The 24,824-nt window shown below is 45.5% G+C and overlaps 1 protein-coding gene across 1 annotated transcript in view; it reads right to left on the reverse strand.

Moving 5' to 3' along the window:
• FLVCR2 (feline leukemia virus subgroup C cellular receptor family member 2) overlaps nt 1-24,824 on the reverse strand; it is a 68,049-nt gene that overhangs the window by 2,311 nt on the left and 40,914 nt on the right. The window contains exons 2-9 of the mRNA XM_012498137.2: nt 24,525-24,666; nt 20,415-20,555; nt 11,547-11,614; nt 10,219-10,322; nt 5,629-5,739; nt 3,757-3,862; nt 3,524-3,635; nt 2,921-2,976 (exon numbers count right to left, since the gene is read on the reverse strand). Of these exons, the coding sequence (XP_012353591.1) occupies nt 2,921-2,976; nt 3,524-3,635; nt 3,757-3,862; nt 5,629-5,739; nt 10,219-10,322; nt 11,547-11,614; nt 20,415-20,555; nt 24,525-24,666 (840 nt within the window). The remainder of the gene's footprint in view (nt 1-2,920; nt 2,977-3,523; nt 3,636-3,756; nt 3,863-5,628; nt 5,740-10,218; nt 10,323-11,546; nt 11,615-20,414; nt 20,556-24,524; nt 24,667-24,824) is intronic.

Here is a 24,824-nt window from a genome sequence, read left to right on the forward strand (position 1 = left end):
GGCCAGATCTGCTGTGTGCCCAGTCTTCACCTGACTCTGACAATGAATTTGTCTGCAGGTCTCTGAGTTATACCGGCTGCCATGGGGTGTGTAATGTCACGGCTCCAGAGGAGGGCTGCTCTGTGATGGCTCTGGCTTCCTTGCTGCTGTCAGTCCCAGTGTGATTTTGACCCCCCATAATACCATGCTGCCACAGGTGCCAGGGAGATCTACAGACACATAGTGAATTATCCAGGGACACAAGACAGGTGAGCACCATTTATTGGAACCTAAGGCTCTTATTCCTACTCAGCGCTATTTCCAGCACCCCACACTCAAAAGAGACTGAGCCAACAATTGTAACCTTGATTAACAAACCTGGTCCATGTGCACAAAGAGCTGGCTGCAAGAATACTGAAACAGTGGAACAACTGAAATATTGAGTGAGATGGAAACATACAGTAGACATGAGGTTGTGGTATAATGTAATAGTGTAGAAATGTTATCAAGCTATACTAAGTAAATAAGCAGGGTAGAAAACAAAATATACACAAGCATGTCCATAGACTACCACACTAGAAATGCTACTAGGTTATCTCTGGGAAGCAGGATTATAGGTGATTTTTATTTTCTTCATTTGCCTATGTCTGTCAACATAAACACAGGTTATAAAGTCAACACAGCAAAATCTCATGTCACTTGACATAATACATCACGTTCCAAACTGAAACCTTTCACTAGGCACCTTTTCCCAGACTCACTATACATATATTTACCCAAGTGTACCAAATCATTTCTCTCTCTCTCTTTTTTTTTTCGAGATGGAGTCTTGCTCTGTCACCCAGGCTGGAGTGCAGTGGCACGATCTCAGCTTACTGCAACCTCCACCTCCCGAGTAGCTGGGATTACAAGCGTGCGCCACTAGCCTGGTTAATTTTTGTATTTTTAGTAGAGATAGGATTTCACCATGTTGGCCAGGCTGGTCTCAAACTCCTGATCCGCCCACCTTGGCCTCCCAAAGTACTGGGATTATAGGCATAAGCCACCGCGCCCGGCCAGTGTACCAAATCATTATGTCCCCTCGTACTCAGCGTGGGTGAAAATCCATCTCCACAGTGGCCATACTGTGGCCCTGACACAGAACTAAAGAACATCATTCCTGCTGAAAGGCCTTCCCTGTCTCCCCAGTGAACTTCCTGTTCTAGGCTCCTTCTTCCACATGCTTGTCTGCTGCTGCCTGCCAACTCTAGAACGTAATAGCAAAAGACAAATAGTAAAGACCTAAAGATATCATCTATCTGCCAACACAGATCCTTCAAACACTAAAAATATCCCTTACAGATATCTCTTGCCTTAGAAAATTGGCAAAGATTTTCAAAATGAAAAATACTCAGTGTTGGCGCTCATATGACTGCCTAGCAATAGAAATTGCTGGTACTCAAAGTACCTTTCTAGAGGACAGTTTAGCAACACATACCAAAGTCTTTGAAATGGGCATGACCATTAATCCATTTCTCCAGGAAATACGGTACTTGAGAACATGCACAAAGATTCAGTTTCCAACATATTAATCACAATATTATTTGTAACAATTCAAAACAACCTTAATGTCCACAGACAGGAAAATTGCTAAGTAAATCATGGCTTATCCATATAAAGGAACACTATGCAGGCATTAAAAGTATGTTGTAGGCCGGGTACAGTGGCTCAATCCTGTAATCCCAGCACTTCGGGAGGCCAAGGCTGGTGGGTCATTTGAGGTCAGGAGTTTGAGACCAGCCTGGCCAACATGGTGAAACCCCGTCTCTACTAAAGATACAAACATTAGCTGGGCATAGTGGCGTGCACCTGCAATCCCAGCTACTTGGGAGACTGAGGCATGAGAATCACTTGAACCCGGGAGGCAGAGGCTGCAGTGAGCTGAGATCGCACCATTGCACTACAGCCTAGGTGACAGAGCAAGACTCTGTCTCAAAAAAAAAAAAGTATGTTGTAAGAGACTAGTTGCCTGATAAAGTGCTTGCAATAAGTGAAAAAAGCAGTTTTATTTTTGTTTAAAAATATGCATTTATATACACATATTCATATATCCATGTATATATTATAAGTGGATACAGACATGCAGCAATCAATGCAAAAAAGCATCTCATCTCTAAATGAAGAAATTACGGGATGATTTGTAAATTTTGTACACTTTTCTGTATTTTTTACTTATTCTACAAAGAGCATGTGTTACCTCTATAAGTTTTTTTTTAATTTTTGAAGAAATATCTTACCTTTACCCTTTCTCAGATTTGAAATTCCTTTCATCATCACTCAGATTTGATACCTAACATTTTGTTTAAAGTGGTTCCCGGCTTGTTAGAACAGATGGAAAACACTTTTCTGTTCTAGGTCATACTCCTGGTCCTCTCCTCTCCTACCTCGCCAGCTCCTGCTTCCTGACTTGTCCTTTCAGAGCCCTACTGGCAACTCTTTGGCTCTGTCCCCATGGCCCTGCCTAAGGAGTTGTCACATGCCAGGAGAGTCACAGCCTTAGGGCCACCACTGCCATGACAGAGTGGTGGAGCCGGGCTTCCCCTTCCTCCCCAGCCACTGACCCCAGGCTGAAAGCAGTGGAGCCAGAGCCTCAGGACTTGGCTCAAGATCCAGTCAGGGGCGCTGTTCAGCAGCCTGTGACAACAGTCTGGGGATGAGGCCGGGGGCTCCAGGAAGAGGGTAGGAAGTGGGAGAAGAGTCCGAGAAAGGGTAGCAAGAAAGCAATTGCCAAAAACGCCCACTGAGGAAAGTCTTAGGATGCCATGTGTAAGTGATGAACTGGTCTCCCAGCTATGACAAAACCAGTCCCTGTGGGAGTTCTCCCTGCCCCATCTATGTTGCCACATCCTCATCAAAAGGCTTGGACCCTGATCTCAGCCCCACAAAGCTCCCACATACTCACATTCTCAGGAGTTTCTTTGTTTGCTTTCTGTCTCCGGAGATCTGCCTTAATGAATGCTAAGGGTGATAGATTGAGAAGGAAGAGAGACAAAAACACAGTTATCACGTTCATCCAAGAGAAGAAACCTTCATTTCCTAAGGGTCACAGGTATCCCAAACTTACTTCAGATAGTCAAGAGAGCTGGTGGCTGAGGGCACCATCAGCCAACTTGAGAGAGCCCGAGGATCACTGCCGTCCCTGACAGGCAGAAGCCAACAATGACAGTGGCCTTCACTTATGGATCAGGGACTTGGCACACATTGCTCTAATCATCACAACAATCCTCATTTTACAGATTAAAAACTGAGGTTCCCAGAGGTTGGTCCACTTGTCCAAGGTCAATAGCTATGGAAGTCAGTGTCACAGTCTGGGATTCCAACATGAGTCTTCTGGCTCCAAAACCCATGCTCATTCTACCAAAACAATGTGCTGCCTCCCAGACAGATCCCCCAACAAACCCTTCCATCTGTCCCCCTACGTACGTACTCATCTGTTGCTCCATCGAGAAACTAGGGTCCCAAATTGCCAACCTGAGCCTCATCTTGCCCTCAGGCTCCAACTCACCAGTGAGGGCTGCTCCAAGAGTAAGGAACACACACAGGAAGATGTTCCCAGGCTTGGTTCCATAGTTGTCAATAATCTGGCCCTGGGAGATGGTAAAGATGATCCCAAATACCTAGAAAGGCATAAAGAAGATAGGAAACAAGGGCCCAGTCAACTAACTCATGAGGAAGAACTGAGCTGCCATGATGCAATGCCCTCCCAGCCAGGAAACAAACAGGAAATACGAGCTCTACCTGTGCAGATATGTTGAGGAGGCCGGAGGAGATGCCTTCTGATTCTGGGTACGTGAGCTCCACAGCAAACTCATATCCCAGTGGGAGATAGCCAGTCATAAAGAAGCTGAAGTCCAGACCAGAGAAACAAGGGGATGAAGAACTTCCAGAACAAGAAGGATGGGGAGCCCACCTCCTCCCTTAGGACTCCCTTTGTTGTTTTGTTTCTTCCCACCAAGACATACTAGGCCCTCTAATGATCTGGGCATCCTCTAAGTGGTCATACCAAGGAGAGGGGCACCCCTGAAGGCCAGGAAGAAGTTCACAGGGAGACCTTGTGCTCAGCAGGCCTCTGGGATCCCTTGCTGCTTCTCCATCTTGCCATCAGTGACAGCCAGAGTCAGCATTTACAGAAGGGGCAAGGATGCCTGGTGTGTTCAACCTTCAGCTGAAAGACTATGTCCTGGGTACACAGGTCCTGTGCTGGGAGTGGGAAGTTCCTGGATACTGAGCAGCATCTCCGTGGCTCTCTGGGACCTGGAAGGAGGAGCTTAGAGTCCTCCTTATTTCCATCCAGAGAAGAGCCAGCTGAGGACTGAGTGCCAGCACGTGCTCTCTCCCTCTTTCTCTCTTTCACATGCACAGACAGACACACACACACACACACGCACACACACACACACACACACTCATATACTGCCCATAGGAAAATAACTGGGAAGCAGAGCTGAACAAAGACTCCTGTGAAAGAGGTATTGTTTCCTATGTTTTCTCATACAACAGGTCTAGAAAATTCCAACTTTAATTTCTCTTTTTTTTTTTTTTTTTTTGAGACAGAGTCTCACTCTGTCTCCCAGGCTGGAGTGCAGTGGCTCGATCTTGGCTCACTGCAACCTCCGCCTCCCAGGTGCCAGCGATTCTCCTGCCTCAGCCTCCCAAGTAGCTGGGACTACAGGTGTGTGCCACCATGCCTGGCTAATTTTTGTATTTTTTAGTAGAGATGGGGTATCACTATATTGGCCAGGCTGGTCTTGAACTCCTGACCTCGTGATCTGCCTGCCTTGGCCTCCCAAAGTGCTGGGATTACAGGCATCAAGCCACCGCACCTAGCAACTTTAATTTCTTACATTTGCACCACGCTTCTTGATGCTTTCATATCTATTATCTTTCTCAATCTCTCCAACAACTCAACAAGGCAGGCCACTATTATCTTTCTTTTTTTTTTGAGACGGAGTCTCGCTCTGTCACCCAGGCTGGAGTGCAGTGGCGCAATCTCGGCTCACTGCAAGCTCCGCCTCCCGGGTTCACGCCATTCTCCTGCCTCAGCCTCTCCGAGTAGCTGGGACTACAGGCGCCCGCCACCACACCCGGCTAATTTTTTTTGTATTTTTAGTAGAGACGGGGTTTCACCGTGGTCTCGATCTCCTGACCTCGTGATCCGCCTGCCTCGGCCTCCCAAAGTGCTGGGATTTATTATCTTTCTTTACAGATGAGGAAATTGAGGCTCAGAATGGTCAAGTGCTGTGCCCATGGTCTAACAGGTAGGCAGCAACAAAACTGAGACCAGGACCCAGAGTCTCTGGTTCCAAGCCCTGTGTACTTTCCATAATCCCACGTTGTCCAGGCAAAGCTAAAAAAGACTCTAAACAGGTTCTAGCCTCCAAGAGGTCGGGAAGGATGTGCTTCATGCTTCATTCCATCCCAAAATAACAGACAGCCCAGGCTGCCTTTGGAAGTACTACAAGTATTACCAAGACCCCTGGGCACCGTGTCCGTATCTCCTGAGGTCAGTGAGAAGGCAGCAAAGGCATCAATATTGCATTCTAGGATGCTGGAAGCTCTGGGAGCCATGGCATGGTGTTTTCTAATAAATCAGCCAGAGGTGAAACTTACCCCATTGTGCCAGCAGTGATGAACACTACCCACAGGTGTCCCAGGTTCAAGGTAAATGTGTACACCACCATGCCCACCAGTGTCATGATATAGACTACCATGGTCGTCTCTCTACAAGTAGAGGCAAAGAAATTGAATCAAACACTTCTGACTTTAATAGGCTCATTCATTCATTTATTCCACAAGCATCTATTAAGTATCTGCTGCATGTCAAGCCCTCTGCTATGTTCTTGGAGTTTTGTTTTGTTTTGTTTTGTTTTCAGAGACAGTGTCTTGCTCTGTTGCCCAGGCTGGAGTGCAGTGGCGTGATCACAGCTCGCTGAAACCTCCACCTCCTGGGCTCAAGCAATTCTTGTGCCTCAGCCTGCTGAGTAGCTGGGACAGTTGTGCGCATCACGCCTGGCTAATTTTTGTATTTTTCATAGAGACGGTGTTTTGCCATGTTGGCCAGGCTGGTCTTGAACTCCTGACCTCAAGTGTTCCACCTGCCTTGGCCTGCTAAAGTGCTGGGATTACAGGCCTTACAAGGCCAAGGCCTGGCCTTGTTCTTGGACATTTTCTTTCATAGAACTTTCTCTCCATGAGGGTGATGGACACTGACAGACAATGATCACACAAAAAAATTATTTAATTACATCATGATCAATGCTACAAAGGGTAAGACTAGTAAAGTATGAAGCCATCTTACAATATCTTTGTTCCCTTTCTGTAGAACCCACTCAACAATATCAAGCTGCCCCTTGACTTGTCATGTCCTAGCCACAGACAAGAAGGGCAAAGCCCTTTCTCCTTCTCCCATCCCTTAGCAGAAAAAAGAAAAAACAGGACAAACATCAGCCATGATGAGGTGGCAGTGACGTTCAGGACTACCCCAGAAGCTGTCCAATTCTGCTTGTCTGCTTTATCCCAAGACCCATGACAATGCTGGGCAGTGCTCTCTGTCACCTACAAGTTCTTCCTGTCCCTACTTGAACAGACCAACAGACCCAGCAAAGTCTTTTCTTTTCTTTTTTTTTTCTTTTGTCCTTTTTTTTTTGAGATGGAGTTTTGCTCTTGTCACACAGGCTGGGGTGCAGTGGCGTGATCTCAGCTCACTGCAACCTCCACCTCCCGGGTTCAAGCGATTCTTCTGCCTCAGCCTCCCAAGTAGCTGAGATTACAGGCATGTGCCACCATGCCTGGCTAATTTTCTGTATTTCTAGTAGAGATGGGGTTTCGCCATGTTGGCCAGGCTGGTCTCGAACTCCTGACCTCAGGTGATCTGCCCGCCTCGGCCTACCAAAGTGTTCGAATTAGAGGCGTGAGCCACTGTGCCTGGCCCAGCAAAGCTTTTTCTGTTGAGTCTGAACTACTCCACTCCAGAGAGCAGGAACTAAGAGAGAATATTCTCTCGGCCTGAACTGAGTGCTTGACTTCCAAAGCCAATGTGAGAAACCTTCTCTATCTTCGCCCACTCCCTGTTACATTTCCCTGTGTCAGTCCCCTCAGGAGTACCATCAGCAAGTCTTGGTTTCTATTTCCGGCTCACCCCTCCTGTGCCCCTCCAGCAGTTCTCTTCCCATGTTGCCCACCTAGGACTCTGCTGCAGCCCCAACTCCTGCAATTCGACCTGCATTCTTCTCCCTGCACTACCTAAGGCAGGGCACAGGCACTGCACATCCCTCTGCCCCCCTACCATGAACATCAGGACTCAGATGATGAACGCTTTAAAGCTTTTCTTGTCTCTCTTTCTTTCTTTCTTTCTTTCTTTCTTTCTTTCTTTCTTTCTTTCTTTCTTTCTTCTTTCTTTCTTTCTTTCTCCTTCCTTCCTTCCTTCCTTCTTTATTCTTTCTTTCTTCTTTCTTTCTTTCTTCTTTCTTTCTTTCTTTCTTTTTTTGAGACGGAGTCTTGCTCTGTCGCCCAGGCTGGAGGGCAGTGGCTCGATCTTGGCTCACTGCAAGCTCCGCCTCCTGGGTTCGGAATTCTCCTGCCTCAGCCGCCCGAGCAGCTGGGACTACAAGTGCCCACCACCACGCCCGGCTAATGTTTTTTGTAGTTTGTTTAGTAGAGACAGGCTTTCACCGTGTTAGCCAGGATGGTCTCGATCTCCTGACGTCATGATCTGCCCGCCTCGGCCTCCCAAAGTGCTGGGATTACAGGCGTGAGCCACCGCACCCAGCCAAAATCTTTAAAGCTTTTTTTTACACATCACCCCTGAAGCCAGAATCATGGTGGAGGCACCAACCAGCACACTATGGTTGTGTCAAACTAAACCCTCCATCTCTTGAGTGCCAGATTCTGTGAAGCACTTCATATGCATTTATTATTTCAATTCAACCTTTACAAAAATCCTGTAAGAAATATCTGACGATTTCTCATTTTACCAATGAAGAAACTGAAGCTCAGGCCACTCAAGTTACTTGTCCAAAGTCACCAGCTGAATAAATGCAGAGCTGGGATGTGAACTCAGAGCCCGATTTGAAACCTGTGTCCCTTCTGCTACTGCATGCAGGAATAACAATGCACTATGTGGTTGCATCTTTGGAAGAGCTCAAGGTCAGAGTCTCCAAAGGATGCTGCTCCCACCTGGTGCTTCAAAGCAGCTGCTAAGGGTAGAGGAGCTTCCTCCTCCCTTCACGCTCCTCCCTCACACTCTTCCCACCAACTCTGCTGAAAGCAACGTCATAGACGCCAGTCTCGCCCAATGATCCCACAAGCTCACCAGGATGAAGCTTTAACCATAGCTTCATCCTAAACCACTGACCAGTTTAGAAAAACTATTTGTAGTCCCAGCCTGAGATAAACAGACCTCACCACCCAATTTCCAACCTCCAAACAAAACTAGACAAATCTGGGAGCCTTAGAGTGACGAGGACTGGCTCCGAAATGATGAGATCACAGAGCTCTCGTCCCACTGGGAGTTGCCCTTTCTCTGCCTGGGTAGTGGCACAGGGAGAAAAATATCTCGTGCTGACCACTGGATTTAGACATCACGTGACGCTAGGAACTGGTGACATCTAGGTTCTGAAGAGGGCTGAGAAAGTGTCCTTCCCAGTCCTCTCATTATCTTTTCTAATTCATCTGAATCATCTGGCTGCCCATGTCCCAGCCCAGCCAGCATTCCAATCCCTCCCTCCTCCTGCCGCAGAGCAAGCCCTGGAAAAAGGGACACTGCTATTCAGTGGTTTGGGGATGGCCAGTCCTCACTGCTCTTGTGTCTGGCTAAAGCAAGCAACTAACAGATGGCAGCGATGAGATGGCGGCCAAGCCCCGCCAGCAGTAATTAAGCCGAGCCAGGCTCCTCGTCGCCACCTCCCTAGGGATGGTCTCAATTGGCCTTTGATTAGGGCAGCCGGAATGAGACCTGGTCTGACCAGAGCCTCACAGAAGCGGGTTTGTGTGGCAGAGAACAGGTCTGCCACTGTCTGTTGCCTGCAGATACTGGGAACTTTGGAGGCCTTGACAGAGCAGCTGGGGACACTGCTCTGCCCCAGTACAGTACAGCCCAGCAGCTGCCCCGCCAGCCAGTGCTAACTGAGTACCCAGTGAACGGGGAGCACTGGAAAATCACAAGGGAAGGATGTTGGGCTGCTGTTCGCCAGAGGATTTTCTCCAAGGCCAGCTGCTGAATGGAGACACCCAGGCTGCTTTCTACAAATGCAGATTCTTCTGCTGATTTGGCATCCATGGGGCGGGTAGTGGCTTGGCATTCACTAAAAACTTTTAATTTTTGTTTACCCATGTGCACACTGATAAAACTTTTTCTTTTCTTTTTTTTCTTGAGCCAGGCTGGAGTGCAGTGGCGTGAACTCAGTTCACAGCAACCTCCACCTCCTGGGTCAAGCGATCCTTCTACCTCAGCCTCCCAAGTAGCTGGGACTTCAGGTGTGTGCCACTATGTCTAGCTAATTTTTGTATTTTTTGTAGAGATGGGGTTTCACCATGTTGCCCAGGCTGGTTTTGAGCTCCTAGACTCAAGAAATCCTCCTGCCTCGGCCTCCCAAAGTGCTGGGATTAGAGATGTGAGTCACTGCGCCCAGCCTGATAAAACCTTTTAAAATAGCTCCAGGCTCTTAGAAGTGCACTGGGCTTTCAGGTCCAAAGTATGTTACAATATTTACCAGCAAGGTATTAATAATTAGAAAATAATATACACTGCAAACTGGAGAAAGCTCAGAGCACCTTGGTTAACCCCATGGGGTCCACAAGGTGCCATGAGAACAGGGCAGTGAAATCACCTCCTCCTCATCTCCACTCTTTGGGGTTTCCACAAACTTTCCACTGCTGAGATTTTTTTTTCCCATTCATTTTCATTTCTCCCTCCTCTGCCACTTTCGCAAAGATACTTAGAGAGTGGGGATGGGGAAGAGGACTATGCTAGGCCTTCAAGTCCAGTAGCTCTCATCTTCCTAAGATCCTATGGGGATCTTAAGAAGGGAATAGCTTCCCTCATTTGATAAATGAGGAAACTGAGGCTCAGAGAAGTCAAACTTGAATGACCTGCTTGGCCACTAGGATCTCCCAACGATGACTTGGAGTCATGTTGCTTATGAATATGTCATTTCAAAAAACAGGTCCCCAATTCTCAGTCCAAGAGGATGAGTCACTTACTTGTAGGTTTTGGACCTATCCAGCCAGATTCCTGAGATCACAGCCCCAAGCATTCCTGCAATGACGATCGTCAGGCCAATTCTTCCAGCATTCACTTCTTCCCCCTGGGGAAACCATAGCCCCAAAGATCACCCGGCGATGGGACAAGACCCGGGACAGAGCACAGTCACCATGGGGTGAAGGAACAAAGGCAGGTAACTCAGGCTCCATCAGAGTTAATATTCAGAATGTATCAGGACAAGATGGACTGTAAGAAGATGGCCTAGGAGAAAATTCTAGAATAACTACTCCTCCCAACAATATAACCCTGACTGTGTGTGCATGATATTGGATGCTGGAGTACAAGGATGAACCAAATCTGTTCTTAGAACTACTTTTAGGCAAATTTTTTTAAAAATGTAAACCTCACAGCAACTCTTCTATCTTATCTGTCATTAATTCCATTTCACAGATGGGGAATTTAAAATGTATATGTTAAAATTTCCATTCTTAGGTTTTTTTGAACTATCAATGCCAAGAGAAATGGAAAGATAATCGTTATATATTTTTGAGTGCTTACTATAAGCCAGGCACCATGCCTAAGGTTTTATATCATTATCTCATTTACTCCCTTCCATTCCCCATCATAAGGTTAGGAGTCAGTCTTCTCCATTTTGCAGATGAAGAAACAGGCACAATGAGATTAACCTACTAGCCCAAGGTCACAAGGCATATGTTAAGTGCAAAGCTAGGATCTGAACTCAGGCCTTTGAACTCCAAAACTAGGACACTTAGCCACATAGCCTACCACTTCCGCAAGTGTGAGGGCCTAGTCCTTTCAAAAGAGGGTTGGATCTCTGTATTCCTGACTCCAGGCCACTCAGTATTCCATTCCCAGCATCCAGCCCAGCCCTCATGGGCTCTGGAAACATTTAAATTCAGAAATATTTTATATATATATTTGCCAACAGTGTTGCCAGGCACTATGCTGTATAATAAATACATGTATCATATATAATTATGTATACATACACAAGTGTCATTATTTACTATCTGATCCTAAAAAGAATCTTGCAAGAAGTAATTATGCTTCTTTTGCAGAAAAAAGAAATGAGAGCTCAGAAACACTAACTAGCTTGTCACACTGTCAAATCATCACACAGTTTAGTACCACCAAAGCTAGGGTTGAGATCTAAGGCCATCTCCCGCCAAATCCCATAAGCATACCACCATATCACACTACCTAGAACGGGGGGGAACGAAGACTTAACCGTCATCCCAGGTCCTGCCAAGACAGACTTAGAAACTATATCATCTTGAGGCCCAACATGCTTAGGGAACTCCCTTACCGGGTAGTGCCAGATCACCATGCGATTCAGCAGAGTGGACAAGGCATAAAAAGCACCAGCATTCAGACCTGAAGAGGGAGCGAGAAATATAACATTAGGGTCAGCTTTCTTCTGGGGCCATTGCTAACTTCTCCCCCAGCATTTGGGGGGTGGGCAGAAATCCTCATCTCACTGCCACTCTGAGCAGTATCCTCAGAGAAGAAAACTCCAGGGAGGTCTGAGGCTACTCTGCAGTTTTCTCAAAGAAATACTTCAAAACAACCAAAAGTAACCATTTAACCTTCCCTTAGCCACACACTATTGCTCTCTGATCCCTTTAATTTGCCCTGGAAAATAGACTCTGTTGAGTATTACTCCCAGGGCAGAGTCATCTACATTCTTCTAAAGTGTTGGGTAGATCCAAGGGGTGGTCAGTAGGAGTCCTGGACACCTTCCTCCTCCTGATGACCCTGCCCCTTCTTGAGGCTGCTCCAGACCTCTGACCTCTGACACCACTCCCTCTGCAGGTGATTTCTCTCCTCTTTCTCCATTCCTCCTCCAACTTTCTTTGCTGATTCAATGTCACACACAATCTATTACATGGAACTAGAAGCGATCCTAAAGAGCATTCAGTTGACTCTCCTACTTTACCAATTCATTCACCAAAGGAGCACCTAGAATATGCTGTGAAAGGCTGTATCTTTAGCGAGTAAGGTCCTTTGTCCAAAGCCATACAGCAAGTGAGTAGCTGAGACTGGAACTGACCCAAAGGAGAAAAGGCCTGCTGGCCTCCCTTCAATGGTGATGATGATGATGACAATGGCGGCTGCACATACCGATGGATTAGACACTTTATAACAACTCTAGAAAGCAGGTAGTATTATCATCACCATTTTAGAGATAATAAAGATGCACACAGAGTTAAAATAACATACTGCCACTCCATAATGCCCGCCGGGGGTCTTTCTAACTTTAACTAAGCATTGAGGCTCACAAGACTACTACCGGCACACTCCATATTAGATTTACTTGGAAGGGTGTAAGGCAGGACACATAGCTTGTGGGCAGGGCAGCCTCAGGAGTTCCTCTTCAATGGAACCAATCCATAGAACCCCAGTTCATATAGCCTTCTGGAAGCTACTGTCTTTCAGATGATGGCTAAGGTGCAAGGGAAGGTGGGTATGGCAACCATCCTGGCTTAATGCTCACAGGTGCCACTATTACTTGTAACAATTCCATAGGGGTAGCTTCCAGGGGCCCCATAAGTGACAGGCCAGTGAAAAGAGTCATTGTACTCAGAGAAGCACAAAGAATGGCTTCCCACAAGAATGAATAGGTCTCTCTGTCCATTTGTATCACCAGAGGACATTTTTATCGTAAGCAATGTTGCCTAAAGGTAGTTGACATACTCCCTTTATCAGGTTCCCAGGGGGTAAAAGATACAAAGTTAAGCAAAGGTCAAATTATCTTGCAAAATGGGAAATAATTTGCTTTGCAATCACATAGGTATTAAGTGACGGAGCTGGATTTGAACTCAGGCCCTGTGGCTCCAGATTTCTTGATCTTAATCACTCTGGTTTACATCCTCACAAAGCTGATCATTGAATCAGATTTTCCCAGCTCAGGTCATGAACAATTTCCTCATGTCCCAGCCTCTCCCAGCAGTTCACCCCAGGGATGCAACAAGGTTGGGCTCAATGCAGTCTCCTGAGCAGCACAGAGCCACAGTGGGCCAACAAACCCAGACATGTCCCTGAACGTCACTACAACTGACAGGCTGATGGTTGCAATGATCATGAGGCTCTCAGCAACATCTCATTCAAGCAGCATTCCCATCTAACTTTCATAGCACATACTCAGCCACTTAGAAAGTCCATTTCCGAGTCAAGAGGTCCCATAAGGAGACATTCCTGAAAAGTGAGTCAGAGTGTGGGAAGGAGAAGAAAGAAAATAGTCTCCTCCCCTCTTCCCATTCACTCCTCCCACTCCTCTCTAAGCCTCTTGCCTGCCCTAGCCTGACACTGCAAAGGGCAAGGAATGTTCCAACTCAGGCTTAGCTTCAGGGGAACAGCTGCTCTCCTAACTGGGATGAGCCAAGGAGGGCAGAAACCACAGAAAAAGAAAGGAAATTATCCAGAAGGACTGGGAGCAAAAAAAAAATACACCAGTGCTCACTGGTCCTGATAAAGGCCTGGGGAACAGAGTCCTGAACAGGTTGACCCATATTGCTGAAGCTGAGTGGTTTTTCTGGGGCTCAATAGTTTAGTGAAATAGTTTCCAAAGTGTGGTCTCTGTTCCACCCCAGACCTATTGCAGCAGAAACTCTGGGAGTGAGGCCCCCGGCAATCTGCATTTGAACAAGCCTCCCAGGTGATTCTGATCGTGCTCCAGGTGGAAGCACTGGCTCCCTAGAGCAGTGTGGTTAACAAACAGCCATCCCTGCTCCAGGCCAGACAGGAGACTGAATTGGGGCTAAAGGGCAGCGGGAGGGAAGGAAGAGCAGGGGTTCATCCTGGAAGGCTGCCAATCTGTTCCACTGTATCTGCAACCCCACCTTAGAGGAATCAGGAGCTTATGTATATTTTCTGAATCCATCTTTGGTCTAGATGTCCCTCACCATATTGTCAAAGGTTGCCAGACGCAGTTAACCAGCGTAAGTCCACTCTACTGCCCAAACAAAGGGGTTGGGCATCCCACACAGAAGGGCAGGAATGAAATGCATGCTCCTTCCTGCATGAGCACCCCTTACAGGAGTACAGATGACTGCATTCTATTCAGGTCTGATCATCCTCAGCAAGGTGAGACTGCTGGGCCAGGGAAGAGAAAATGTGATCTTCCCTGAAAGGCCTGGTCATTCCTGGAATCAGTCACCTGGGAGTAGTGCCACTTACTGAGGAGGCAGGCTTTAGAGAGGCAGAAAGGACTCTGTCATCATTCTGAGTCTCTTTCTCTCCTTTGTCAAAAACAATTTTTTTCTTTGTAAAAAATTTTTTGGGGTCTCACTATGTTTACCAGGCTGGTCTTGAATTCCTGACCTCAAACTATCCTCCCACTTTGGCCACCCAAAGCGCTGGGATTACAGGTGTGAGCCATCAAGCCCAGCCAATAACAATTTTATTCAAACTGTGTTCCAGTGACTACTGACATTAGAATTCCTTAAAGTTTAAAACTGCAGATTTTGAGGCCCTACCAAAGACTACTGAATCAGAATCTCTTGGAATGGGGCCCAGGAATCTGCATCTTTAGCAACTACAACAATAAAACCCCAGTGCACTAGTTAAAATGTCTGGAATTTGAGAATACATGGCCTTCAAGATACAAAAGATCAGGGACCAGACCCAGGCTCCCAGGTGGTGGGGTTTACATGGAGGCAGCTGGGATGGGAAGAGGCTTCAAGACCCATCACACAGCTACCTCAGAGGTTCTCAACTCTGCTGCAAGTCAGAATTATCTGGAATGCTGGTAGAAAGCAGATTCCTAGGCCCCAACCCAGACTTTCTGAATTTGAATTTCCAGAAATCTATGCACACATTCAATCAAGCACCCCAGGGGGTCCTATCCTCAGGGAAGTCTGGGAAACACTGACCCCAGATCACATCTTTGGGTTTTGGTTATTCTGCATTTCCCTTTAGTCCTTTTTTTTTAAAGGGCCAGCTTGACCTCGACAAAGCTTCTGGGAATCCAGAGAAGGATTTTATGCCCACTCCTCAGCCAGGATTTTAGAGGGGGCATGAAGCCCCCTCCCTAGGCCCATGTAGGTGGAACAATGATAAAGTGCTGAGAGTCCCAAGGGAAGGTGAACCTTGGGATACACAAGTTGAGGCTCCGAGTTCAGATGCCAGAGGCACTGGAAGTTTATTCAGAAGCATGAATAATCTTGCTGGCAGCAAGGCTGGGGGCATAACTATGGAAAAAGTATGCCCTTTGAGTATGCCATTTTCTAGAAGAGAAGTCTTTTCAACAATTCTTCTCAACAGGGCAGTTGTTATGCCATTGATCATAAGACATTAGAGGAGGCCATGTGAATGCAAGACCCAGAGACACAAAGAGAAGGTAGCCAGAGGAAGGTTCCTTTCTCCATCCCACCCTCCCCTACTGTGAAACACACCAAAGACACTGGCAGACAGGTGGAATTTCTGGTTCCCTGAGTCTTCCCGCATTGCCAAAGTTGAAGGACAGAGGGAGGGTGTTTTACTGGCAATTTCTTACTGATATGATATTTCAGCAACATCAAGCACGAGCTCAACCCCTGCACATCTTCCCCTCTAAACTGAATTGCCAGATTTTGAAAAAAAATAGTAAATAAATACATTTAAAATAAATAATAGTTCTTAGTATAAATATGCCACAAATATCGCATAAGACATATTTATATTAAAAGTATTTGTTGTTTATCTGAAATTCAAATTAACTGGATGGTCTTTATTTTATCTCTCAACCCTACCTCTAAGAGTGCAGCCAGAAGTCTAGGGAAAAGCCAGCAACACTTGGACCCTCGATTTCCTCCAAGGCCTTCAATTATCGATGCACCTCAGTTCTGGGCAGTTGACTCATCAGCTTGGAGAACCACTTGAAAAGCCACTACAAATACAATACCACCAGCTGCAGGACAGTTACTCCTCCTCTTAGTGAAATCTGGTTTGGACCAAAGAAGCAATGCTGGAAATCAGTAAGTTTACCAATGCAATAGCATTGCAGTCTGGCAATGGCAGACTCGCAGTCTGGAGGCATGCCATGTCTTTATTCTCAACTGCATTAAAAGCTTTCACTTCCACTCAGAACACTCCAATGGGAAGTAAGTATCATTACTGTTTTCTAGTGGGGGTGGAGAGTATTAAAGAGATGAAGGATGGGCAGCACAGATGGATGAAGGTGGTACACTCAGTATCTGGCAGAGCTGACACCAAAACTCAGACCTCTCATTTCTTATGATCCAACTCTGAACTTACAAGTCCAGCACTCAAGGCTCTTAACCCAAGACATGTCCACCCATGTCCAATACATGTGCCTGTGAAATGCTGTTGCCTGCTTAATTCCCAGCCACATGCTCTTTAAATGCATATAATTCAGAGCTAAATATGAACACTATGTGTACAATGTAAAAAGTATGAACCATTTTGTTCTTCAAAGTCCAATCTGAAACTGCAAGGGGATTAGGAGGACTGGGGTAATTCTGGAGGATTTCAAAGCATCTAGTTGAATCGATAGAGGGCATTTTAGAAAATTGTTTTTGTTGGGAGGCCAAGGTGGGCACATCACCTGAGGTCAGGAGTTCAAGACCAATCTGGTCAACATGGTGAAACCCTGTCTCTACTAAAAACACAAAAATTCCCTGGGTGTGGTGGTGGGTACCTGTAATCCCAGTTACTCGGGAGGCTGAGGCAAGAGAATTGCTCAAACCTGGAAGGTGGAGATTGCAGTGAGCCGAGATCATGCCACTGCACTCCAGCCTGGTGACAGAGTGAGACTCTGTTTAAAAAAAAAAAAAAGTTGTTTTTGTTTTTGTTTGTTTTAATTTGGAACAAACACAGTAGGAAAAGAAAGCAAAGATTAACAGTTAGAGTAAGTGCCTATAGTTCTTGCCCTATGGCCAAGAAGTTAAAACTCTAGAGCCTCAGTTTCCTCATGTATAAAATGAAACAAAGGGCTTATGTCATGGGTTTGTTTTGAAAATTAAATGAGATAATGCATGTAAAGCAATTAACATGATTCCTCCATCAAAAATTTTTTCAAATCTGTGATTCAGTCTAAGAATCATTTTCTTTTTGGCAAAGAACCCCATATGGACATCATATTCTCCAGAGTTTCCTTTCAGCATTTTCAGCCAGCCTCTTGTTCACCCCAACTGTTATCCCCACTGCAGGCAGCTACAATGTTAAGCAGTGCCATTGATTGTTTTCAACAAATGCCCTGGCAATAGGGCTTTTCCCACGAGCAAACTCCAAGTCAGGTTAAATAACAACATGTCCTATGAATAGGGCTTTTCCGGGGACCTGCTAGGTAGGTCAAATAGTAATTCTCAGGGGTAGAGCTCCAAATCAACTTTGCTCCCTCCAATGGCTATGAGACAGTTGGTTTTCAAAGCTCCATGGCTGTGAGGCTGCTGGATGTCACAGCCCCATGGCTGCAAGGCTGTAGTAGTCAAGGCTACTTGCAGAGCCTGGAAGAAGGGGCTTGGAATAGGACAAGTGAAAACGCAAGGCCCACTGTTCTTACTGATATTTAGCCATTTCTCTTGAATAAATGCTGCTTGGATTGTTGCAAGCCATTTGTTAAAAGTTCTGAAAAAATTCATTTTTATATTTTTTGTCATTGTTCTTGTTTCTATAGAGGAGCGGATTTTCTAAGGTCCTTACTCCACCATTCAAGAAGTGCTTTCCTATTTATTTCCTGGGTTATCATTTAATCAAATAGATAAGGAAAAGTGTCCAGAAGTACAGGATTAAAACTACTCTGTCAGATTAAAGATCATGTAAGCAACCAGCCATGTGAGAGGAAGGAGGAGGAGTAGCTTTGCTCCCCACAGCATGGCCTAGGCTTGAGCCCCTCGATGACCAGGAGCAACAATGTTTCTGGTATATTTTGTCTCTGTTTCTTGTTCTCAGGAGTCAGTGACCTGGCCCTAACACCAACAACCTCCAGCACTGAGGACCACAGCCTTTGGAATGGGACCATTGCCCAGTTATCACCACTGTCACCATTTTCAGCCATAGAAAATATTTATGAAGCACTCATCTGCCCTAGAATCCCAGGTAGGCCTCAAATATCCTCTTGTTAGATACAACAAGGTTTATGGTTGTCAGAGGTCAATGCACTCATGATGTCCAACTCTAGCGAAAGTAAAAGCTCTTAGAGTCATGGAATCCTGAGTCTAGAAGGGCCCCCAAAGGCCATCTGGTTTCACTATCCAACTGTAGCCTGAGATCCCCTACAACATTCCCACCAAGTGGTTAGTCCCATCTATGCTTGAATAACTCCCAGTGATAGGGAACTTGTAACTTCCTTAGGTGGACTTCTCTAAGCATTAGAAACTTTGTCTTTATTTTGCAGATGAATGGGGAGACATACTCAGAGAATTGAGAAGCCTGAGGAAATGAGGAACAGAGGACCAAGATCTTGAAGACGAACCTGGTCATCTACAGCTATTCCAGATGAAAGGTCACCTAATTTCTATGTATGCCTGAAAAACAGGATTGCCCCTCTACCAGGATGAAGCCACCTCTTATCTAGTGTTTCAGCAGATAAACATTTTAGTTGAGATAAAATGTATTGATGAGCCTAAAATGAAACTCTGGCACAATTCTAAGAAGGAACATCAGCAATTACAGAACAGGCATTAAGAATGCAGATTTTGGCTGGGTGCGGTGGCTCATGTCTGTAATCCCAGCACTTTGGGAGGCCGAGGTGGGTGGATCACCTGAGGCCAGGAGTTTGAGACCAGCCTGGCCAACATGACAAAACCCCAGCTCTACTAAAAATACAAAAATTAGCCGGGCATGGTGGCACATGCCTGTAATCGCAGCTATTCGGGAGGCTGAGGCAGAAGAATTGCTTGAGCCAGGGAGGCGGAGGATGCAGTGAGCCAAGATCGCACCACTGCACTCCAGCATGGGCAAAAAGAGGAAAACTCTGTCTCAAAAAAAAAAAAAAAAAAGAAAAAGAATGAGACTTTGGAGTTAGACAAACTTGTATTTGAACTCTGGCTCTGCCACTTGAAAGTTGTGTGACCTTGGGCTAGTTATTTGGCCACTTTGAGTTTAGTTTCCTCATCTGTTAAATAGGGATAATTTTAGTACCAACATCACATAGGTGTACTGGAAGTTAAATAAAATCAGATATGAAAAGCACCTGGCACATAGTAAGCACTATTGTTATAAAACAATAGCTTTTGAGTCTATAGGCAACATGAAGCCATTGCCAACTGGGGTTTCACTAAGAATAAGTCATGTCAAAACCAATTTCATTTCTTTGTTTCATATGGTTACTATCCATGTCACAGATTTGCTAACTGTTAGTTTTAATCAAACTTTAACTGGTGGATTAAATGACCAAATGTAGGCTGAATAGCAATAAAGGTGGGTAGATATGTAGCAGCTTGAACTAAGGGTACTGACTAATAGACTGGCATTCATCTGGAGGACACTCTTTAGTGGAATGCCACGAGGCTCTGTCTTTGCCCTTGTTCGATCCAACAGTCTTATTACAGCTTTGAAATAAGATACAGAAAACACCATGCTGGGAAAGAAAGCCAACACATTAGCATAAAGATTCCAATTTATCTTTCCAAGAGCCAAGCAAATGAAATGAAAGAGGGATGTTGTTGTGCATTCAGATAAAATAGAAGTCAATTACAGGATGAGGGAGGACTGGTTGAGGAGTGACTCATGTGACGAGACACATATATGCATGCATGCATTAATTAATTAACTAATTCAGTAACTACTGGAATAGTCACTCAAGGCCAGCCACTGCTGAGGAACTATAAAGATGAAAAACATAAATCCACACTCTTAGAGAGTTCAGTCTAATGGGGAAATAGGCCTGCAAAAAGAAAATTTTTTTTTAATGACAGATGTTAAGATATACAAGGAATAGCATGGTAAGAGAGGGAAAGTTACCTACTACTGCTTTACAAAAGTGATACTGAGATGAGACTTGGAGAACCAACAGGCATTTGTCAGATAATCTGACATGGGAAGAAATTATTTCTAGGTGGACTTTACAACACATGCAAAGGCCCTTGGGCATAGCTGGGTCCTCTGGATTGACCCTAGACAACAACTTTACATGCACATTTGGGATTTAGAAAGAGTAATATATGGAGACACATCAGGCCTCTCCTCTAACATTTCCAGTTCAAATGCATTCCTAGACACATTGACACCTTACCATAGGTGATGACAAGCAGCACAAAGTTGAGATTTTTGAAGAGCCGGGCGATGGAACCTAAGTACGAGGCATCAGGAGAGGTCAAGGCATAGCTCAGGGATTGGGCCCTGCTGGGGGGATATTTAGGTTTCTCCTTGAACACTGAAAGGAAAAAAACAGAGATGGCTGAAAATTTCCATGGTCCCACCCCAGAAGAGCTGGTTCCACATGAATGAAAGCTGCTCCATCATCTGAGAGGAGCTGAGACTCCCAAAAGAAATATTAATTCTTCAATTAAACCTTTAACAGCCCCACCCTTGAAGCTGCTTCTCATTGTCTGAGGCTGAGTGAATGGTCCTTCGATACTTTTTTTCTTTTTTTTTTGAGACGGAGTCTCGCTCTGTCACCCAAGCTGGAGTGCAGTGGCGCCATCTCGGCTTACTACAACCTCCACCTCCTGGGCTCAAGCAATTCTCCCATCTCAGCCTCCTGAGTAGCTGGGACTACAGGTGTATGCCACCACACCTGGCTAATTTTTTGTATTTTTCATAGAGACGGGGTTTTGCCATGTTGCCCAGGCTGGTCTCAAACTCTTGAGCTCAAGCGATTTGCATGCCTCGGCCCCCAAAGTGCTGGGATTACAGGCGTGAGCCACCGCACCCGGCCTGATTACTTTCTCCTTTTCTTTTCTTTTCTTTTATTTTTTTGAGACAAAGTCTCACTCTTTCGCCCAGGCTGGAGCACAGTGGTGTGATCTTCGCTCACTGCAGCCTCCGCCTCCCGGGTTCAAGTGATTCTTGTGCCTCAGCCTCCTGAGTAGCTGGGACCACAGGCATACACCACCAATGCCTGGCTAATTTTTGTATTTTTAGTAGAGACGAGGTTTCACTATTTTGGCTTGGCTGGTCTCGAACTCCTGACCTCAAGTGATCCACCCACCCACCTTTGCCTCCCAAAGTGCTGAGATTACAGGAATGAGCCACCACACCCAGCCCTGATTATTATTATTTTTTAATGACCTCTGGAGGGCTGAAATCACTGGACCTCCCAGGCAGTGCTCAAAGATCAAGGAAACTCATAATAACCAGCAAATAACATACCACAGAGAACTGAAAAAACACACTAGCAACACATGATAGAAAAGCAGCAAAAGCTAAAGTTTTGGGATCGGTGAGCCCAGTTAATGGCTTAGCGCCACAGCTCCTCCCAAGGGGAAAGGGACTGTGTTGCCCATGCTTGGCACAGAGCATGGCATGCAGCAGCTGATAAAAAAATCTAGGATCCATTCCTTGTTTCTCTAAGTCTGAATCAGACCTCTGCCTCTTGATAGAAACAAGAAGATTAACACATGCTTCTCCATTGGCTGTCCTGATCGCCAGTCCATTTTCTAGAGGGCAGATCAGTTTAACTAGCCGTTTGGCTAAAGTGGTTCCCCTATTAAATCCAAATAAGTGGCCAGGAGTGGTGGCTCATGCCTCTAATCCCAGCACTTTGGGAAGCCAAGGCAGGCGGATCACTTGGGGTCGGAAGTTCAAGACTAGCCTGGCCAACATGGTGAAACATCATGCCTACTAAAAATAGACATGGTAAAACACTGTGTCTACTAAAAATACAAAAATTAGCCAGGTGTGGTGGCATGCGCCTGTAGTCCCAGCTACTCGGGAGGCCGAGGCAGGAGAATCGCTTGAACCCGGGAGGCAGAGGTTGCGGTGTGCCAAGGTTGCGCCACTGTACTCCAGCCTGGGCTACAGAATGAGACTTTGTATCAAAAGAAAGAGAAAAATTTCCAAATAAGCACCTTGTGGCCTCCTCCACACCCCAAAAGAATGCTCCTGAAAGGTCAGTAGATTGTCGCCACTTAGAGGAAGCCGTGGAAATGAAGTTTACTCTCCCGGCAGATCAAAGGGGCCCTCCACCCAGAAAATGCCCTTGCACAGACTTCAGAGTCCTGCTTCTTCCTTCTCTAGAAATAGTCCTGGATACTATAGTTGGGAGCCTCTCATCCATGGTCTTGCCTCTTCACCTTCCCTTCAACTGGGGGAAAGAATGCGAGGCAAAAAGTTTGCTTATCTTTACATCAGCAGGTGTTGGCTTAAGGATTTGGCAACCACGAACCAGAATTCAGATAAGATTTTTCAGATCTTTACTCAATTAGCGACTATCCATCTGTGCTTGATAATAAAATGCCCAAACAGAAATGTCCTACCTCCAGATTTTCAACTGCAAAGGACCAGGCCCTCATCTGCTTGAGAATTTGGGGCTGGACACATAATTTGAAACTCAAAGTCTGGCTAAAAGGCCCCTGGCTGTATCATTCTTCTCCGCTCTCATCCACAGCTTCCTTGCTTCTCACCTTACCAGGAACACCAAGGTCTCTGTCTAACACATTCTGCCAGCTTTTAAATCCATTAGACAGCCTTTCTCATCCTGGATTCTTGGCGGGGAACAACACAATGAGAACGGTTGAATGAGGTACCCAATTATAGAACTGCTTGACTCTGGAGGTGGGGTCAGTAGGCAGGAATGAAACCTTTAACATGTGAGGTGGAACTTTCAAGTATTAGGAAGAAAGTTGGTTAACCTTTAGACAGATGACTAACTGAAAATAAAAACCTCTGTCTTGCTGGTTCTAAATTTATCATAGCCCATATAATATCACCCAGCTGAAAAAAAAGGGAAGTAAAATTATCTTACCAAATACCTCAATCATTAAATGTACATGGATATAAAATATTAACAGTAGGCCGGGCGCGGTGGCTCACGCTTGTAATCCCAGCACTGTGGGAGGCCGAGGCGGGCGGATCACGAGGTCAGGAGATCGAGACCACGGTGAAACCCTGTCTCTACTAAAAATACAAAAAAAATTAGCCGGGCGTGGTGGCGGGCGCCTGTAGTCCCAGCTACTCGGAGAGGCTGAGGCAGCAGAATGGCGTGAACCCAGGAGGCGGAGCTTGCAGTGAGCCGAGATTGCGTCACTGCACTCCAGCCTGGGCGACAGAGCGAGACTCCGTCTCAAAAAAAAAAAAAAAAAAAAAAAAAAAAAAAAAAAAAATTAACAGTAGTGGCCAGGCGTGGTGGCTCATGCCTGTAATCCCAGCACTTTGGGAGGCTGAGGCAGGCAGATCACTTGAGGTCAGGAGCTCGAGACCAGCCTGGCCAACATGGTGAAACCCCGTCTCTACTAAAAATACAAAAATTAGCCGGGCTTGGTGACAGGCGCCTGTAATCTCAGCTACTCGAGAGACTGAGGCAGGAGAATCGCTTGAACCCAGGAGGCAGAGGTTGCAGTGAGCTGAGATTGTGCCACTGCACTCCAGCCTGGGTGACAGAGCAAGACTCCATCTCCAAAAATAAATAAATAAATAAATAAATAAATAAATAAATAAATAAAACATTAACAGTAGATATCTGAGGTTCGTGGTTGGGATTAACTTGTACAATGACAAGTTAATGGTCATTCCTTTCTCTATGCTTTTTTGTATTTTTTAGATTTTTCTATGATAAGCATATATTACTCATAATTTTTTTAAAAGCATTAAAGAACTATGATCCCCAAGTACTGTCAGGTTAATCTATGAGATTATTAGTTTTATGGATCAATTTCAGTTTTTTTTTTAGAAATTTAGAATAGGGACATAGACAAGCTTAGACTTGAATCCAATCTCTGCCACTTACTAGCTATCTAATCTCGAATAGTTTATATAACTTCCCTTAAGTCTCACTTTTCTCTTTGTTAAATAGGACTGATAGTGGTACCTCACTGATAGGGTTGTTGATAACTAAATGAAATCAGGCATGCTTAGTACAGTGCCTGTGATGGCCTAAGTGCTCAGTGGGTTTCATCAAGGGGACTAGCAGTCTACCATTACTTCCGATGAGGTAGGACTGGGGAACTGGTTAATGACAATTAAATCTTTCCTTAGCCACTAACAAAGTACATAGGACCAGCTAACACTGTGTGGGGACGACTGCCCAGGCTAAAACATTTGAAGACCATAAGAAGCCCAGACTCCCAGTTTCTGTAAATATCCATGGTATTTCAGGGAATGTTCACAAGGGTCCCATCAAAGTCAGCAGAATCTCCCTGCCCCTTCTCCCCCTGCTGCCCCATCTGTTTACTAATGACCTTACCAATGATGACAAGGATGAGGAGGAGAGTGGCCACACCTCCTATTATATAGAACATGATGCTGATGTGGTAGGCAAGCTTGTCCCGGTCTTCAATGTTGGGTACCAAAACAGGAGGGACCAAGAACCCAATCGCAATTCCAAGCTATAGAAGACAGAGACAACCAATCACAGTTACCAATGGCCAAGAGGTGACAACACAAATGTAAAGAGATTCCTAATAAGAAATCTAATTTCCAACTTCCAATCCTTCCTAACACCCATGCAGGGATTATTTCTCACCTCAAAACACCAGAGAAATCT

This window comes from Nomascus leucogenys, chromosome 22a, assembly GCF_006542625.1.
Source record: "Nomascus leucogenys isolate Asia chromosome 22a, Asia_NLE_v1, whole genome shotgun sequence".
Classification (NCBI taxonomy): Eukaryota; Metazoa; Chordata; class Mammalia; order Primates; family Hylobatidae; genus Nomascus; species Nomascus leucogenys.